Here is a 20,044-nt window from a genome sequence, read left to right on the forward strand (position 1 = left end):
CTGAGGTGGCTCGGGCATCTAGCCCGGATGCCCCCTGGACGCCTCCCTGGAGAGGTGTTCCGGGCATGTCCCACTGGGCGGAGGCCCCGGGGAAGACCCAGGACACGCTGGAGAGACTACGTCTCTCGGCTGGCCTGGGAACGCCTCGGGGTCCCCCCAGAGGAGCTGGAGGAAGTGGCTGGGGTGAGGGAAGTCTGGGCATCTCTGCTCAGTCTGCTGCCCCCGCGACCCGGTCCCGGATAAGCGGAGGAAGATGGATGGATGGATAGAAATTACAGTTTTTAATTTTTTGCCATTTTACCATTTTTAGCGACAGCGAGACTACTAAATGAAGATTGCAGTTTTGAAAATAATAGAACTACCACTTTCAAACTGCAGAGGGCGCTGTGCCCCCCAGGCGTCCCTGCACCTGCTTATCCAGGTGGAAAGTGAGTCAATTAGCCAACTAGCAGCAGACCGCTGCCTCTATCGATCAACAGGTGGCGCACGTGCACAGAGCGCAGACTTCCTAAATTAACGTCTCAATTATCCGAGCGTCGGCTGTCGTCCCCTCCCTCGTTCGCCGAGCGGCCCGCCCCCCTCCCCGGTCTCTGGCGTTGGTGACGGCGCAGTCAGCTCGTCCCAGCGGTGGCAGAGCGCGCGCGGTCACGCTGCGTCAGTGCGTGGCATCCTAACACCAGACTGAACGAGGAGAGGCTTCAGCGCTACAGACAGAGCAGCTTCTGTGGAAGACGTCCTCCTCCTGTTTCGTTTTGTTCGTGTTTTGGAGAAGGTGGACCTGCTGTTCACCTGAGTTCAGACTTGGTAAGTGGATACATTTAGTTCAAAATTGTATTAAATTTAAAAAGAGAAAAAAAAGCAAATTTAAATGTACTTTTCATCATTTGTTCCCATGATGTTTTTTAAATGATTTACAACTTTGCATGTAGTTGGTAAATGTAGTGTCATAAAAAGCAACAGGAGCTATAAAATATGGACCTCTGCATGTTTACAGTACAGTAAATGAACTGCTGTGATTGATGATGGAAGATAGAGGTGGGATTCTGAAGGAAGTCTCACCAGTTAAGACCCCTCTTACTGCAAATGTCCAGCACTGACTGTAGCCAACAACTAGAGGTGCTGGAAATGAGATTTTTTGCAAATTCAGGATGATGTCTGAGTGGAGGGGTTTGTGTACAGGGGTCACTAAACAAGAGGCCAGCTGGAACCCTCCCAAAAGTGTTCAACTCTCATTTTTTTGTGTTGCTTCAGTCCATTTCTCTAAAAACTGCAGTAATTCCTCTCATTTCCTTCCTAAATGGTGTAGCAGCAGCTGCTTCTGTTTAGAAACTTGAATGAGTTTAGCAGATGAGGAAAAATCACCTGAGGTGTGTGAGGACCCAAGGGAACCCTGAAACCCATCATGTTCTCCAACTTTCAACACCTGCTGTTTGAGCGCATTCCCTAAATGTGTCAGTGGATTTTTGTATATCGACCCTCGTCTTGGTTCGGCGTGTTGGTTTCCTGCTGGCTTTGCTATTTTCCCGTTTTCACTTAGCAAGCATTCAGAGTGAAGTTATCCAAGCAATCAAAAGCAGACTGTTGTAACTCTGCACAGGAGACAGCAGTAGCATTTAAAAAAACAAAGAAAGAAACTGAGCCAATTTTTTCCACCAGCTGGTGTTACTTTAACAAATTTAAAAAGATCAGATTATGAAACTTTTAAATATTCCTTGGCCTCCATAAAGCCCTTTTTTCCCCTGCCATGCACATCTATGAAGGAAGTTTGCACTCTGTGTTTAGTCTGAAGGACGGGAGTTTGTTTTTTACATCACACACGTTTTTCTTTTTCAGTTTTGCCAGAGGCAGAACCATTGTGTTGTGTGTTTTGACTCCTTTAATCTTAAAGTCTTGCAGAAGGTTTTGTAAAGAGGAAATCATTTTCCGACGTTGACTTTTAGCAAGGATCTGTATGTTTTGTTTGTTTTTTGGTTCTGCAGGGTTTGCATGCACTGAGCACCGCTGTGTTTCGCTGCTTCTTGCTGAAAATGCACTGGCATTTTCAGAGGATGTGGTGAAGTACCGGCAATCTGGGTCTTGAGTAGTTTAGTTCCACATCTGATCAGAGTGAGTGTCGCTCCACGCTTTATAAAGATGATGTAAAGCCAGCATTTCTCACTCCTTGCCACACTATTGGAAACAAATAAAAGATAATTAAAGACAGGCATTTTTATCCCTGTTTTTTGCACTAAAGCAGAAAAAATGTGTTAAAATAAAGCCCACCATGCCAGGGGAAGGAATATCAAATTACTAAATTTTTACTACAGTATGTTATTTTTATTGGCAATTACAGGTAATTACTACCAAAGTGCATACATAAATGGTTTGTTATTGTTTGATATTTTCTCATCTCCTTAGTGACTCCAGTTATATCTGATTTATTGGGTGTGATTACGGTGAATGCACATCCAATAACTTCACTCTTTTCAGTCCAGGGAGAGGCTTACTTTGGCATTCCTCGTATTATTCAGAGGGCGTGTGTCCAGATAGATGTCAACCTGTCAGTGTGCTGCGTGACACGGAGCCTCGAGTCAACAGCAGCCGGCTGCAATGGTTTCTGAGAGCTCCCCTCTGATGTTTTGCGCGACCAGCGAGAGCCGCAGAGTGCGTGATTCATGCAGAGACTATTGCCCTAAAGCCACACTAATTCATTTAGAAGAATGCTTTCTTCACATTAAAGCTCCAGCAGAGCTCACAGTCTGTGTGCGTCCATTGTCTTCCAATATTATTTTAAGTTGGAACATGTCAGACAATTGATGCGGGCTCATCACGCCTGCATGTGCTTTGACTAAGAGCACAAACCCTTCAAGTTCAAGGATTGAAAAAGTGTTAGTTAAGTAGTCAGGGGATAGAGAGGGATTTAAAGAGCAGGCGGGCCCTTCAATAATTAAAATCTATTTCTATATTAGTTACCAGACGATCTCATTATGCCATCAACTGGTTTTTCCACATTTTAGTTGTTATAATAAGTGATTCGCTAATCCTTAGGGCTGGCATTCTTACAAGAAGGTGGTGATTGTTTCGTGGGAGTTTTACTGTGCATTTACAGGTTGGTGATCACAGCTTGTTCCTCTAGAGTGTTTTTTAAAAGTATCTTTAACATACTTTCCCACCCAGATTTAACTGCAAGTGTGAGCAGCGGTTGCCGTGATGTTGTTGTGGTGTCATGCCAACCACTGGGTGACTCAGGGAGAGTCATCATCATTTTAGTCTCCAGTAAATTACATGTTTTTTCAGACTTTTGTTAGCATGTTTCTCTCTTTTAGTCTAAAACTAGGTGTTAGGGGAAGCTTGTAGTTGTACAATATGACAGGTAAGTGTTGCGCAATTTCTACAATATTAAGGGAAACGCTGTTGTTTTGCAGAAATATTTATTTTAAAGCAGTTTCAGGAAAGAAATATGGTCTTTTTAAAGACTCAGTGCAGTCTGAAGTGGTGTATCTGAGCTCTTACATGACATTCAGTCTTTTTAAAAGTTTCCCTCGTTTTCCTACTCCTTCATACCTCATTATCTCTTTACTTTCTGTGTTTGCCTGTGAGGAAAATCTCTCATACATGACAAGTGGCAAAAGGTCTTTCAAATTATTGAGCGCTGACATGGCAGGTTTGAACTTTTACTCAGAGAGCAAGAATGTTCTTGTGGAAACTGAAAAACAGAAGAAAAAAACTGCATTTGAAATAAAATCTAGGAAGTACATGTTGGTCTTTGTCTAGAAAACTCAATAGAATAATCAATAGCTAGGCCCATTTATGTCTCTATGCAAATATGCATCAAACCACTTCTGCTCCCAAATTACCTTAAATTAGCATCTACCTCTGAGAAAAACAGAAATGAATTTTCTTTGTCATAGCTGAAAAAGACAAATTAAGGCGTCAAGGGGGAACTAAAAACGGTTTTTGACCATAGAGCACATTCAATCAAACCTGTAGCCAGAGGTGCAGTGTCTCTGCTTTTTCTCTGTTGAGTCTAAAGGATTTATAAACAAAAAAACATCTTATCTAAGGAAAGGAAGCAGGTCAGTTCTTCTAATACAAAATTTGATTTTTATTTTACAGTAGCTGGGATAGGCTCCAGCAAACCACAGACTCCCAAAGGGATTCATTGTGTTTGGGAAAATGAATTGAAAGATGCAATTTGCTGCTAAAAGAAAACACAGTTCCACTTAAGCTGAACTAGTCAGAGCTGTGTTCACATTTAAGGGATGCAGCATCCAAAGTGTACAGTCCTGTAGATATCCAAGGCTCCCAAAAATCAACCAGCATAGCTTTGATTTTAAACTTATTTATACATTTTGTTGCTCCAGATTTTGGGCCAACATGAGCAACCATGTGCAACAATAGTCCATTGTGTGTTTGGTTTTTTTAGTAATGAAAAGACAATGAAAAAGAATCGTGACTATCCCGCCAATAATAGTTTTATTATTAATAATTGTGTGGGTTGGTACGTGACGCTCTTAGCTGCCCACAAAAGGCTCCTAAACATTAAAATGCCTTGATGTTCACTCTCTACACTCCTTGTACTGTAGCAGAAGCCTGCAGCTTTGCTGCATGAGCTGCAGCTATTGAGTCACTCCAGGGTGTGTTGGATGCAACAGTGACATTGGTCCACACCCTTTTATACAAAAGCAGAATTCCTCGTGCCGCCTTGCCCCATGCTGTAAAACTGAGGCAGTCACAATTAAACTTTTTGTAATAATATTATGCTAAATTGATGATTTTTGAATAAAATGATTTAATCAGATTTTATGTTTTAATTGGAAAGAGTTTTTGATCTCAAGCTATGTTCACACCGCCCTCAACAACACACTTTCAAGTAACTACTTCCAGTGAAAAGTGTATGTAAACACACTTCTATGTGTGTTTTGGGCTTCCGCGTTCAAAACTGTCGCTTTTGCACATTGGTATACAAGAGTCTAGGTTTTTGAGTTCTACGTAAAAAAACAGGCGTCAATAAATGCATGTTGAACAAGGTTGAACTTTGACCAATCAGGGACCCAGATATAGATGGGATCCCTTTTAATTCACTGAAGTGCCAACTGTTTAAAAATTGATCACTGAGGAGAAATTAACAATTGCAGTTTGTGCCTGACCGGAATTATATGACAGTGGAACAGAAGTCTTCCTAGAGTCTACAGCTGCTAACATGTTAATATTTGGGAAAGAACTCAAAGGACGTCTGTAGACAGGTTGCCAGGAAATCAGCTCCTTTATTCCAAAAATAAGAACGTGGTTTAGTTTTGCATAGTTTCATCTAAGCAAACCACAAGACCTGTGGAATGATGTTCCTTACAGAGAAGACTAAAGTGTGGATGTTTCACCATAATCACTGCCTTTTCCAAGGTGTCTATGAAATCCTCTGTATACAGAAGTATTTCAGAGGAAAACATTGGGTCATCTGTCTGACAGCTGACGCTCAGCCCTGTTCTGAGATATTTTGTAAAAGCACATGGCCTGGTACACTGGCACAATGGTTTTGTTTAGATCACAAATGAATGGAAATGCTGGAACTGATGTGTATGTAAGCTGGAAAATATTCATGCTTCAATTAACATACTCAATAATGTTATTGAACACCGGACCAATAGAAAAAGAACAAAAAAACAGCAAGCTGTTGAATCGTGTAGCTAAATAGAATTTACACAATTTTAAGGAAACTTTTTTACAGTTAACTTTATGTCTCTTTGAAATAACCACTTGTTGTGATTTAAAAATTTATATGTAATATTTTTTATATTTAAAAGTTCCCAAATGCTTTTTGTTTACATGTAAATCCTTAGAAATGAAAACTAAAAATTTCATTTAAATGCAAAGCTTTTGTTAAAAAAAAACATTGTAATGTTGTTTTAGTGTGCACAATTGCAAACTAGGTATGTAGAAAGTTGTGTTTGCTTCACTGCAGTTTTGTTCCAGTTCTCATCAAGCTGTTTTGCTGATACTCAAATTCAAGCCATATAAATATTTTCATGACTGGCATTCCTGTCATTGTGCTGGGCTTGTTGAACTGAACTGCCAATTGTTTACTTTTTCTCCCAGCAGGGAGCTCTCCTACATGCTTATATCTTCTTTTTTATACTGTCACAGGCTTTTTTATTATTCTAACGGTGAACTTTAACTGGGTAAATGGTTACACCAGAGGAAGGGCTACTGGGAGAGTTTGAGGCGGCTTCTCCCTGTCATTATCACAAGTTCACTTATTTTTGCAGGCCACAGCAATTAAAAAGCTCTAATGATGGCGAGCCAAGAAACCCTGCTAATTGGAGCAGACTGTTAATGAGTAACTAGGTATGCACTGTTTGTCCCAAACACTCGTGGAATTTGCAGACAATGAAGCTGTAGCCACAGTTTGCAGCATGCAAAGAAACGCTGTGACTGCTGTCCTGGATTTCTGCTCGTCAGGTCTGTCGTACTTTATCCTGCTTGCACCTGATATTTTCATGATGTCCCATGACTGTAATACGATCATTGACGAGCCTTTACTGTTTTATGTACGAACACATTCAGCATAATTGGCCAGAGCGCATGGCTCTCTGGGGTTTTATAATGACCATATTTGAGAGCAGTGTTTTTTAAATTTGGCTCTATTTTAACATTATGGTCATTTACTGATTGTGGCCTACTGTGCTATAGGCATTAAATACACTAATTAAGAAGATGGAAAAACTACTTTTACTGTTCTGAACTTTTATTTTTGTTAAAATAATGGTTCGTTTGTCACATTAAAACAAATCCATGCCATTTATTGAATGACTGTTTCTGTATTTATTTAAAATAAAGCTTAAACATGATAGATTTTACCCAAAAATAAAACAGTTGGTACTTAAAACTCCTTATTGCATAATTTCCCAATGCACCTATGATTAACACGTAGTGATATAGAGTCATTTATGAGCACAAACTGCCTAATGTTGGTGCTTTAGTTAAGCAGGTGGTGTTTTTCTTTATTTTCTGAACCGTGCTTCTACTGCCATGAGTTAACATTATACATGCCATCTTGGAAAACAGTTGCTTCACATAAAACAGAACATTTTGCTTCGGTAGATCAATAAATTCTTATGTAACCACTTGTGATTAACCTTTTGTACTTCGGTGATAGCAGCTTTATCATCTGTTTATGGTTAGGCCAACTTCTCACCCGTAAATTCATGTGATGCTGTGTAATCAAAAGTAAAGCAACACCAATTTACTCAATTTACACAAAATTCGTACTTTTTTGAAGAAACCATATTTGAAAATCGTGACAAATCTATAAAATGTTTCACAAACGTCTGTAAAAAGTGCAGATGGTGTGCATCACACATTCACATCCCTTTGCAATGCTGCATGTTTGTGGCATTTGGATTAATCTATTCTCGGCAGTTTGTGTGTCTTGTGGATGTTTGTGGTCTCGACTCTTTCTCACAGTAGAAAATGTAAATAATGGATCCATTCAATCTGGTTCTAATACAGAATGAATTTTTATTGGGTCCTAACACTGCAGAAGACTTATAATGATGGGCAGCTTGGATTTTGCTTGTGTTTAAGATCATTTTTCTTCTAACCTCACATGTGAGAGTTTCATGTGCACAAACGGACAGGATCTTGTATTTGCCATTTTTTTCACTACCGGTAAATCCTTTGAATCCTTTTTGTTTCCGGAATATTTCTTTTTACAGTTGTTGAATCACTATTTCAGAAATCCAAAGAAATACAGAATTGTTTACATGGGACTTTGCTCTTCTCCAAGTCCATTGATTCTGAATGGAAACTCTAGACTTACAGTGTTCAGCCAGATGTACACAGCCTATTTTGTGGAAAGAAAAATCTGTAAATAACCACAGAAAGCCTCACCAGGTTTCTAAACAGACCAGCTGAGAAGTGACAGAGTTTGTTTCTATAAAGAGCTACCATATGCGATGCAGGCCAAATCACAGAAAACAACTGCATATTTAGTTCATATACATTACACACATTAGCTTTTCTGATCTTCTTCAACAGACTTCCTTATTTTGTTTGTGTTAGAATTTTCTTGATCTTGGCCTCTTTTTGGTTTCAGTCGTCCTTCTGTCCACATTAATGAGGACTTTTCATCTTTTCCCCCTTATCCCCTTTCTTAGGTCAGCCTGGATTTTTGACCTGATCAGCCAATGGCGCTAACGGTGAACCTGATTGGCCCTTCACCATGGGGCTTTAGGATATTTGGAGGAAGGGACTTCAAGAGGGCCATAACTATATCAAAGGTAATCTGTCGTGGGAGCACGCCGAACACAGAGATTAAACAAAGGCCTTTTTACGCCTTATCAAACTGTACCCTCTGTTTTCCTCAAAACACAGTCTGTAATGGCATACCATGGAATGTAAACTTCCTCACTCCATCTCTCTTCTTTGTTTATGTCCATTGGTGTGTCGTAGGTATTTCCTTGACTACTGACGCTGCTAGAATAGAGTGGAAGTAGACGGCATTGAAGGAAACCTCTGATTACAGTTAAAGTGAGGGGTTCCTGATGTGTTTTAGTGCAGTTTTCTTGTGCTTCTACACAGGCGGGGATAATATCCTGTCATGGTCAGAGGAGAAGTAAAAGAGAAATATTTTTTGAGTGTTAGCAGTTCAAGGCACACGGTGTGCAGTAAACACAGTCAGGAAACCTTGTTCAGACCAACTCACAGTTGCCAGAGACACCCTGACCTGTCCAATGCACATCCTGCTGTGATAACATCAGTTTAGTTTGTTTCGTCTGTCTTTTCTCCTCACTGGCCTATGGATACAGTTCACATCATGTGCATTAAAGAACAGATGTCATGTAGTGAAAAAGTAGAAGCAGGTCTTCTAAAAAAATAAATAAATAAAAAAGTAGAAATAAAAACTAATCTCACTTTATCAGGGATTAACACCTGTCAAGAATTCACGAGGCTAAAGCTGCTAAAGATTACACCGCTAAGTTATAGTGTTAGAACATTGCATATGTGTACACTACTCACAATAAGTTAGGGACATTATTATTCAAATGAGTGCTTTTGCTATTTGGTCTGAATTTTAATGAAATACATAAAAGTTTGCTTTGATATAACTAGCAATGAATGAGAAGAAAAAAACATCATTTTCATTAGTTAATTTATGGGGTAATACATAATAAAGACAAAAATAAAGAAAGCGGGACAGTAACATCTCATGCTCCTCTCTAGACTCATGATTTTGTTCTGATGTAATGCATTCCACTGCTACATGCAGGTCTGCCAGGTCACTTTGGGGTGGGGTACAATCATCTAGTCTCTGGTTCATCTGGCCCTAGATGTGCTCTATGGGGTTCAAGGGACATGTGGCATGGGGACATACCATACCAATTGAGGCATTCAGACTTCCTAAAGTCGAGTTCTGGCCCTATGTGGTGGAGCTTTATCATCCATGAACAGAAAGTTGGGGGTGTGCTGGTGGAATTGGGGGATGATGATGGATTCTATGATGTCTTTGAGGTAAGAACCTGCAGTGACTGGGCCATCTACAATAACCAAATGGGTTTTGCGCTGATTGGTGAGACCCGTCCAGACTGTTGCACCTCTTTCACTTAACAGAACCATGTTGACCTGGGTGTATTACTCCCCTTGACTTCTCTATCAAGCTGACGACTAGGACTGCATGATATGAGGAAAACTTGCGATTTGCAATATTAGTGATCAAGATTGCGATGACGAAATAACTTGCGATACATGAACAAATAGCAAAATAACTAAATACATTATTTCCATTTCACTGCAACAGTTTAATTTAAATAAGAGTCAACACAACTTAAACTACACTCCAAATTACCATCATCTACTTAGGAGGCGAACATCTAACATAAAAGGGCTCTATCCGATTGGTTAATGATGTAAAGGAGTCCATCCAATTGGTCAAATGCATAAAGGGATTTATTTGATTAATTAAATACTTCAAGCTGCCTTAAGATTGTTTCAGCACATTTAAGGTTACCATTTATCGGAATTTTCGCCCACTTTTGCAATATGCGTATTGCTCTGCTTGATATAGCGAAAACGATACATTTCCGATTTATTGTGCAGGCCTACTGACGACCATCATTTCTGTGGAAGGCGGCCTGCCATTATCAGTGAACAGGACCATTGCTGCATTGTCTAGGTCACATGATCTTGTGCCCATGTGCCCAATGAAAACGTTCACGACGGTGTCTTGGTGTCAGTGGAGTCACCTGCAACGGCCATCTGGCATGCTAGTCAAAGCGGTGGAGTCATTCCAGGATGGTTTGTCTGGAAACCGTAGTACCCCTCACATCTGATAAACAGAACTCCAGCTGTGTGGGATTTGCTAAACGATGTTTGAGTGCATAGGGCCCTAGATACTGGTCATTGTTGTGTTACTCCTGGAGCTTTACTCCTGGGTCTGTCACAAACTCTGCCAGTAGTTCCGTGTCTTTATGCAAGTCTGCCGATGACACACTTCAGACTTGCCAAGTCCATCTGCAATATCTGACTGCTTACTATCAACCCGAAGGCGGGCTACGGCCATGTGTGGCGCTCTTCGTCCGCTTAGCCACGTTGTGTGTTCGTGTCTGTTTAAATGATGAACTTGGAACGACTTATTGGCAAAATCAGCTTTTAATACTCACAGAATGTAGAGATTGAGGCCACATTGAGACCATTATGTGGAAAACTGTGAAGTGAATCAAACACCATGTATACAACATCCACCAAGTTTTTTTTATTTTTTATTTTTTACAGTATCCCCTAATTGTATTGAGTATTGTATATACATTTATAAATGTACATATTCCCATATTCCCTCTTTTTAATTCTGACAGACTACAGAAACTGAAGAACTGAGCAATGTTTGTGTAATTTCAGACATGCCTCAAACAGAAAAGTCACAAACTATTTGTGTCACCACAACAAAGTCTTTGTTTACTCCTCGAGTAAGTGAAAGGGCACCACACCTCTGCCTTCATACTTGCCAAACAAACATCTTGTTGATTAGTATTCTTACTGCAACGGAAACTTATTTTTTTCTTTTTAAATTTATTGTGTGGTTGCTTAATTGAGAGCAGAGTTTTGTGGTGTAAGTCTTCATTCCCTCTAAACAGCACTAGCATCCTCCTTGACTTAGCTTTTGTTTTAGCTGGGTCCGTTCTGTTTTGCAGAGAGTGAGCTGATGGTGTTAGGAAGGATATTTACTCTGTTGGAGGAGGTCACTCCACTGATTGTTGGCATGAAACTGGAATTTGAGGTGTGCTGAGGTGTGATGAGGTTAGGAGTGTCATCTGTACTAACATCTCCCCAGGAGAACAATGAGCCTGTCCTTAGTTGATCTGTGCTGATTTATTAGTCTATTTGTGGGTGGAAGGTTGTGTTTTGCTTGGGTATTTACGGCAAGCGCTGTGAGACAACCTTTCAGCACATCTGATCGTTGACTTTGTCAATCATTGTCGGACTCCTCCGGGCAGTCATGAGACACTGAAGTCTGTGCTGATGACCAAGATCCAGGACTTTGGTACCCGTAAGACTTAACCGCATCTCATTTCACTGTTCAACAGGTCAACGGAGGCAGCAAGGCAGAGCAAGCTGACCTGCAACCTGGTGACATAATCTTGGAAATCAATGGTGAAAACACAGTGGACATGCTGAATGTGGAGGCCCAGAACAAGATTAAGAACTCCAAGACTCATCTGCAGCTAGTGGTGGAGAGGTCTGTGCACATGCATGTGCTGCTTCATTATTTTAAAGATTTCTTAATGATTCACATGTATAAAAAGATTAAAAAAAAAAAAAGCTTATCACAATGCAGTTTTATGATATCCAACCCTCTGCAGGTTAAGTATCCCAAATCATTTTCTTTTTTTCCCCCACATTCATGTTTTTTTTGCTTGTGCCAAGGCCACAGTCATTTTACATTCTTCCCAAAATGATTGTACAAACAAAACAAGCGATTGTAATCAGGGGAAATGCCAGCATGTATGAACGCTTGTCCCTCCTATAAAAATGTTGTTTTGACATTTTTGAAGACCCTGTTTGCATGACAAGGAGCTGGCTTCTGGAAAGGCCTCATTTTCCTTTTGTTTTTTTAAAACGGTCATTGGCTGACATTGAAGGACCTCCCTAAATTCTTATCTGCTTAATGTGGCTCTCCCACCACTCTGTTTTTGTAAAGTTAAGTCTTCTTATTTTATTGCATAAGCAGAACACACAGACATACAGACACGCCTGTGCACACGTTTCCTCCGCGGATGTCCTATGTCCATGTGAGTGGATTTTTCCCTTCTGACCTCATGTCTCAGACCAAATCAGAAATGCCATTACTTCCAGTACAGTGCCACTGCAGATCTCTGTCGCGTATTCTAGTCTGCTTTTGTTTTTGTTGTTGGTTTTTAACCTCCAGCACTCTGATGTATCACCACATTTCTGTTCTAACTTTTTAGGATTGCTAGTTCTAAGGAAAGAATTTGGGTGGCATGCATTTGTTGTTTTTGTCTTCCTCTTTCTTGAAGTGAAACCACAGAAGCAAATCAGGTGAAATTCAGCAACAATTTGTTTTAAAGTAACACAGCTTGTCATAACAAAATGGAGAAATAAAAATTGATTCATCTCGTGCATGAAATTCATTTCAGGTGTAAGAAAACACAAGACCACCTGAGTGTAACGATTTTTCCCCTTAAATGTTTGAAGTCTCTTGTCCTTGTTTAGTCTTCACAGTTCACTGAGAACATATGGGGGTTGTTGACCAAAGTTTTTGTCACTCACTGACTCAGTTGCTGTGTAATGAAAGAGCTTCTAAGCACAGTTTCACCACAGAGTAATGCCACATGTGTGATTTCTGCTTGGACAGTTTCCACTCACCACCTGGTCAGTATCTAGTTTCTATTTATGCTTTTTATTCATACGACTTCTGACTGCAGATTTATGGCACAGTCAGATTTTGTTTTACAATGAAAACTTGTAACTTTGTTATCTTAAAATCATTTCTGGTTCAACCTCTGCCTTGACATGTGCTCTTTAACATCTGCTGTTTTTATGTTTAGGATTTAAATCAAGTAGATGATCAAAAGAAGCTGCTTTTTTGTAAATAATTTAAATAGATTGGAATGCTGAATCAAAATACATTTTCATTATGTTGCTGTTTTTATTTCTCTATTTTTGATTGCTCAGAGGCTAGGCCACCAGAGTCGTGCCTTCTACGTGATTTATCATGTCAGCCTTCCTGCATGCCTCGTTGCTTTGAGCTCAACCGAGAACCTGTCTTGTCCTGTGGATTGGGGGGGTGCACAGTGTGTTTGTATTGGCACTCAGATTTATCATAATTTCCTCTCAAGTCTTGTGATATGCTTCCTCAGTATCTCATTTTTATTTTGTAAGGGAAGAAGCTGAGACGCCGAAAAAGTCTGTTCTTCTCTTTTTCGTAGAGTAATTACATAATTTAAAAACCACAATAAAAGGGATGTTCATCAGAGCATTGACAGAAGGAACGTGAAAAACACATGTTCTCAAAATATGAGTGATTGAAACCATACTCCACCTCAGTTAAAGTTCATTTGCTTTTGTGGTTTTTAGGAAATTGATTTATTTTGTTTCTGATGTAATGTCTTAGAAAGCATCAGCTAGCTAAAAAGTATTTGTCTTGCTTCTAAAGTCGAGCCTTCCTTATTTTTGTATTGATATCCGCATTGCTTTAAATGAAATTACTTTTCCTAATTCGGCATCAATGGGATAGGATTGTAACCCAAGGAGATGCATGCATAATGAAACTTTTGGACTAAAATATTAATTTTATTTGAACTCTGTTTAATCTTGTGGTTTTTCTGACTTTTAAAGACCTGAGCCCTCCAGTCCTGGACAGACCAACGGCATGAACACCCCAGAACAGCTTACTGAACGCTTCCAGGTTGGTTCTAAAGTTCTGTGGGACTTTCCATCTGTCTAAAATGTTCCATGATTAAACAACGTCAAAGCTGGAGAAAGTGAAGTTTCTGAAGTGTGATCTTATTTTGAAAAAGTTGCGGTCACTGTCGTTAAGCAGCTTTTTATTTAGAAAAGAATCTACTGGTACATCTGTTTGTTATAATCCTCTTTAATTTAACTATCTTGCAAAAGTAACACAGAAAGCACAACAAAAATCTTTCTTGTATTAATTAAGGTCCTAAATCCCAAACCAGAATTTGCATTACTCTCTACTTCATCCATTTACTGTACTTTTCTGCATTTGCGTGTGTGAGATCAGATTACTTTAAACAGGCACAAATGTTCCACTGTTTCTTTATTTTTTCTCTGTTTTGCAGGATGTAGTTGTAATGAGGCAAGATGAGAACCAGAACTACAGAGATTACTCAGTCTCAAGCCCTACATCACTGTTTTCACCAGAGTCTCCTGCCAGCCCCAACGGAAGGGGGGGGAGGCTGACTCCAACCATTAACAAAAGGTATCACTCTATACTTAATGCAGATACATAATATTTGTAGTTTTTAATATTATTGGTTTGAACACAAAGATAAGAGTCAGTGTTTTTAAGCCAATTCTCTTGCACCATTTTGATGGTTTTTCTGCAAATAAACACAACTAAGACATTGTTTCATTACTTGTGAAATAACAGATATACAAGACATTCTGCCCACATCAAAATGGTCTGAAAAGAAATTGTAAAGGTCCATCATTTTAACTTTGAATAGTCTCTTGCAAACACCCACAGCATAAATAGGCCCAGATCTTTACAGAGAGCAACAAAACAGGCAGGTCAATACAAACGAGAGAATCACAGGAGCAGAGTGGAGCTGTGGGCTTCTACTGTTGGGACAAAGAACATGCACAGGATATCACATTCCTCTCTTTGCATTCACCTGAACAAAGGACAGAATGTAGAGCATTCACCAGAGGTTTCTGTGTGTGGACATTCGCTCATGGTTCTGCACAACTGTTACTGGATCAGTTTAGGGCAGATTATCTGTCTAGACAAGATGGACAAAGATTTTTTTTTAGGCGTTTTCCCACTTTTTTTTCTTTTTTACAGTGATCTCTTTTTTTTGTTTTTTTTGCTTGAAAGTTTTTTCAATTAACTTTAACAAAAATTAGGTATTCATTTTCAAACTCTACCAATTCCACAGTTAAATGATGGTAACTTTGGACTGAATGATTCCCCTTGTGGGTAAGAAAGGGAAAGCAGCTACATTGGAGGCAAAAAATTATTTAGTCAGCCACCAGTTGAGCAAGTTCTCCCACTTAAAAAGATGAGAGAGGCCTGTAATTTATGGTAATACATAGGAAGTGAGGACAAAAATCTAGAAAATCCCATTGTCTGATTTTTAAAGAATTTGTTTGCAAAATATGGTGAAAAAAAAGTATTTGGTCAGTAACAAAAGTTCAACCCAGTACTTTGTTGTATACCCTTTGTTGGCAATGACAACAGTCAAACGTGTTCTGTAAGTCTTCACAAGGTCTTGTTTACAAACTGTTGCTGATATTTTGGTTCATTCCACTAATGCAGATCTCCTCTAGAGCAGTGATGTTTTGGGGCTGTTGCTGGGCAACACAGACTTTCAACTCTGTCCAAAGATTTTCTAAGCGGTTTAGATCTGGTTCGTTGGGCCCCCTGGGCACGGTGGGAGGGCTGCTCTACGAGTCCGGCTGGGGCTTGCACCTTTTACCCCCTGCGCCCCCCTGCTCTCTAGCGTTGGGGGCAGATCTGGAGATTTCCAATGTGTCCAGTATTCGTTGACTCCTCATACATACTGGCAGACTGACAGAGGCGTGGCTTCCAGCACGCGCCTACAGCCCCTCTGACCATCACCGAGACATTTATACGCATTCACACACCACTGGAGCAACACTGGTGGCAGGGAAAGTGGAGTGAACAGTTGACCTGGGGAAGCGGGGATCGAACCGCCAATCCTTCGATCGCTGGCCAACCTGCTTAACCGCCTGAGCCACTGCCGCCCGTTCTTCTGATCATTATGACCCCCACGGGCAGAGATCTTGCGGGGAGCCCCAGATGGAGGGAGATTATAGATGGTCTTGTATGTTTTTCATTTCATAATAATTTAACTACACAACAGTTGATTTTTTTCACACCAAGCTGCTTACCTATTGCAGATTCAGACTTCCCAGCCTGGTACAGGTCAACAATTTTGGTTCTGGTGTCCTTAGACAGCTCTTTGGTCTTGGCCATAGTGGAGTGAGAAGTGTGACTGTTTGAGGTTGTGGACAGGTGTCTTTTGTATAGATAACAAGTTCAAACAGGTGCCATTAATACAGATAACGAGTGGAGGACAGAGGATCCTCTTACAGAACAAGTTAAAGGTCTGTAAGAGCCAGAAATATAGCTTGTTTCTAGATGAACAAATACTTATTTTTCATTATAATTTTCAAATAAAATCTTTAAAAATCAGACTATGGGATTTTCTGGATTTTCTTTCTCATTCTGTCTCTCATAGTTGTGATGTACCTATGAGGAAATTACAGGCCTCTCTCATCTTTTTAAGTGGAAGAACTTGCACAATTGGTGGCTGACTAAATACTTTTTTGCCCCACCGTCTGGTCCTATGTTACTACGTTTTAGTTCACAGATCAGTACTGATGTGCTTAAAAAATTGCCACCACGGTACAATTATCAGAAAAAGAAGCACAAGTAGTGAGGAATTAGAAATCTATGTTAAAACAATAGATCAATACAAATACATATATTTTGTTTAAGCCTATCTTCATGGGGATTTAAAAAGGCTGCATTAGAAACTGCATTTCTTAGACCATCAGGTAGCTAGTTTTGGAAAAAGCGGCTATAGGACTGCAAAAAATTCTTAATATAAACAGTAACACAGGTTTTTTTTGCCTCTGTGTATCCATGTATTAGAATGGTTCTGAAAATATATCTAGATACAAAAGTTGAATATAAACATTCATTCATTCATTCATCTTCTAAACCCGTTTTGTCCCTTTTCTGGGTCCCGGGGCGGTTGGAGCCTATCCCAGCCACTCGTGGGCGAAGGCTGGGGACATCCCAGACAGATCCCCAGTTTGTCGCAGGGCCAAATAAGAACTTATATAGTTAAATGTTTTTTTTAAGTTTGCTTTACAGTTTGCTTTACAGTTTGTGTATAGAAATGTCTGACAGATTTTAATTTGCATGTTACAGTGTCCAGCTGCGCTCATGGTCACCAGAAGAAAAAAGCAATCGGCTATCCAGACCCCTCTCTCAGGTTGGCCAAGTCAAAACTTTTACTTTGAGTTTTTGATGCAACAAACTCCTTATATCTACCTTTCAAAATAGTAGCTAACATAAATGGTTGCTGAACTGGATAAAATAGCCGTTATAGAATAAATCTGCTGTGCTCATCTATTCAACTTTCACATGGGAAAAAGTCTTTCCATTCTTTCTATTTCTGCATGGAGATTATTGTCTGAGTGCTTAAAGCACATACAGATTCCATGAAGGTAAGTCAGTCGTGCATTTCTTCCTTATGTTTTAGATTGTTGTTCCATCTGTCAGTACAATTGACTCTTTGAATTATATTTATTTTATCCGCAATGGCCCAGTTTCCCTTCCCTGCTGAATTGCTAGTTTCTGGTGCCACAGAAGGTGCCCGAGAAAGGGTTGGTGTGCTGCACGGTAAAGACGCACGTTGACATTTTTATAGCAGGGAGTGTACAAGCTACAAAGGTCAGTCTTTGAAAATATTTGGCGTTATGCTTAACAGCCGTTTGGAGCCATTTAAATCAGACATTGTCTGAGACAAAAGAGGAGACTTTGTGTTGGAACAATAACTTAACCTTTAGTGGTCGTATGGAAACTCTTTTCTGAAGTAAAATACAGACTTGAGGTTTTAAGACCCCTGCTGAACACTTGGTCTATTTACCCTTCCAGCAACAAATCCTGAAGGATAGACCAGGGCATCTGGAAAGACTTCAGTGAGTTAAGGACAGAAATGTTGTGGGAAAGTTCATCATAGCTATTTCAGCTATGCTTACATACTTTGTTTGATGCATGGATCCCACTGGAGCAGGAACATGTGAAATGACAGAACAGGACAAACATACAGGACCTTTTGTAGTGGCACAAAGAATTCCAGTCATTTTGTAATTGCATGTTAGATAAAATATGTTGAGATTTGACCTGAAATGCATTCAAGCATTTTCAGATACAGATGTAAGAGAAGATCCAAGCTTTGCTGCAAGTTTATCTTCTATGTTTGCATGTTTTCAGTTTCATCAGTTACAGCTCTGTCAAGCCTTAAACGCGATTGGCTCTAATCAAGATGATTTTGTTTTTTTACAATATGAAGATGACCTAGTTGAGCTGGGCTGTTTTATTGACTCCAAAGGGGTCTGTAGAAGGTACTGGATTTTTTATTCTTTTATGAATATTTTTGATTAGTCTTTAGATAAATCTAAGCCTTTTTCGAAGAGGCCAGCTCCAGCACAGCCTAATCTTTGAGACTGTAAGATAGAATCTGCTCAAAGACCTCAAAGCCATGTGGAAAGTTGTCTCTGTCCTAGTTGTTTTGGATCATTGCATAGCAGGAGGTCTGCATGAAGACTCTGTTATCATGATAAAAAAAACAACTTTAGCTGATACTTTTATGCTATGCAAATGCATATTTTGACATGAAATGTTATATGAATCTGTGATGCAAATTACCAGTGCAAGACGTTTTCAGTACATGCCCTATTCAATATGGCTGTAATATGAAAACAAATGCTTAAGGCTTCATTCCTCTTTCACCTGGATTTATGATTTAAGGATTGTGTAATCAAATGTGTTGCAAGATGGCACCAAATCACATGATATTAAACCGCAGAGTGGTTGATGGATTTCCTTATAGTCTTAACCAAATTACTTATTGACAATCAGATTTCAATACCCATTACATATTTAGCGTGGGCTTTATTTAATGAGGTCTAGTTTTTAACACTGACATCTTGAATAGTTTACATACTGACACTAGCCACTTTAGTTTTTTTTTTCTTCTTAACTGTTAAAAAGGTATGCAAAAAATGCTTTATTCAAAGTTTATTCTTACCATTGTTTTAATTTACCATTCTTGAAACACTTTGATGAAGAAGTGGATCTTAACTATAAAAACAGTTGTAAAATATTTTGGAACTGTCTAAATTTAGGAATAAAGAGTAAAGTTAAAGTCATGGTGTCCTGACCTCTGTAGCTCAGGCAGAAGCTAAACAAGCTTTCTGTTTACATCCTGTCCTTCAGCTTTGGCATTCACAATTTATGGATACAGCATTAAAGTTTGCTCCGTGGGTCCAAAGACGTTGGAAGCCACCAGGAAATCAAGAGTTCTATTTTTTAGCATTTGAAGCCACATTTGAAAAACCCACTGTAGAGTTCCAGCTTTATGAGACTGCCCAAAAAACCCATGAAGGATTGAAGTGGAAATGGGCTACCAAACAACACATTGAGGATCTGTGCTCTGATGAAAAGCTTCAACAGCTAGCTCTCCCATAAGAGTCCACTAATGTTGGTGTGGGCTGGCATGCTTGAGATATTTATCAAGTTGACTTGTTCTATCGTCATTCCCTTTTAAAATGTATTTATATTTATTACTTAGTTAGAAACTTTGTTTAGCTACAAATTACCAACTGTGAAGACGTCAGACTAAAACTCTGCAAAAAAAACAAGAAGTTTGGCTTTTGTCTGACTCTAAGGGTTGTTGGCTTCAAAGTGGTGATGAGCCTCCCTGTATAAGTAAATGTAAAGTAATGCGGTGTGCAGTGAGGGGAGTTCTTTCAAAGTGCTTGGCGGGGAAACGACTGGGAAGAGGCCTGATTTTTGGCTTATTGTCAACCTTGTCCATTATACTGCTCAAGCTGGCAGGAACACACCAGCTTAGTCAGTGGCGAAATGCAACATCTATGACAAGGCCCTCAGTCTTCCCTCAGAAGTCCAGAGTGCTGTTGTATCAGGTGATCAGTTTAACTTTTAAAAGCTAGGTTTTCAACCCTTCTTTGGCTTCCTGAGTTAAGAGAGTTGGATGCGCAACAGGATCCCCCGTTTTGCTGTGGTGTTGGGTATCCTGAGAAAAGACCCCAT

The 20,044-nt window shown here is 39.7% G+C and overlaps 1 protein-coding gene across 5 annotated transcripts in view; it reads left to right on the forward strand.

Annotated features, from left to right (window-relative positions):
- The first annotated feature begins 538 nt into the window (after positions 1 to 538).
- Positions 539 to 20,044, forward strand: part of pdlim2 (PDZ and LIM domain 2 (mystique)) — a 37,797-nt gene continuing 18,291 nt past the window's right edge. For 2 of the 5 annotated variants that reach the window (XM_004072489.3, XM_078952797.1), the window contains exons 1-6: positions 539 to 804; positions 8,133 to 8,255; positions 11,556 to 11,707; positions 13,828 to 13,897; positions 14,292 to 14,431; positions 17,135 to 17,198. In XM_004072489.3, coding sequence (XP_004072537.1) covers positions 8,163 to 8,255; positions 11,556 to 11,707; positions 13,828 to 13,897; positions 14,292 to 14,431; positions 17,135 to 17,198 — 519 coding nt within the window. In that variant the 5' untranslated portion in view covers positions 539 to 804; positions 8,133 to 8,162. Of the gene's footprint in view, positions 805 to 6,325; positions 6,440 to 8,132; positions 8,256 to 11,555; positions 11,708 to 13,827; positions 13,898 to 14,291; positions 14,432 to 17,134; positions 17,199 to 20,044 lie in introns of those variants that run through there. The other 3 variants (XM_011479349.4, XM_078952798.1, XM_078952796.1) reach the window with 2 other exon arrangements.

The sequence above is a fragment of the Oryzias latipes genome, chromosome 9 (genome assembly GCF_053564925.1).
Source record: "Oryzias latipes strain Hd-rR chromosome 9, Olatipes_Hd-rR_3.1".
Classification (NCBI taxonomy): Eukaryota; Metazoa; Chordata; class Actinopteri; order Beloniformes; family Adrianichthyidae; genus Oryzias; species Oryzias latipes.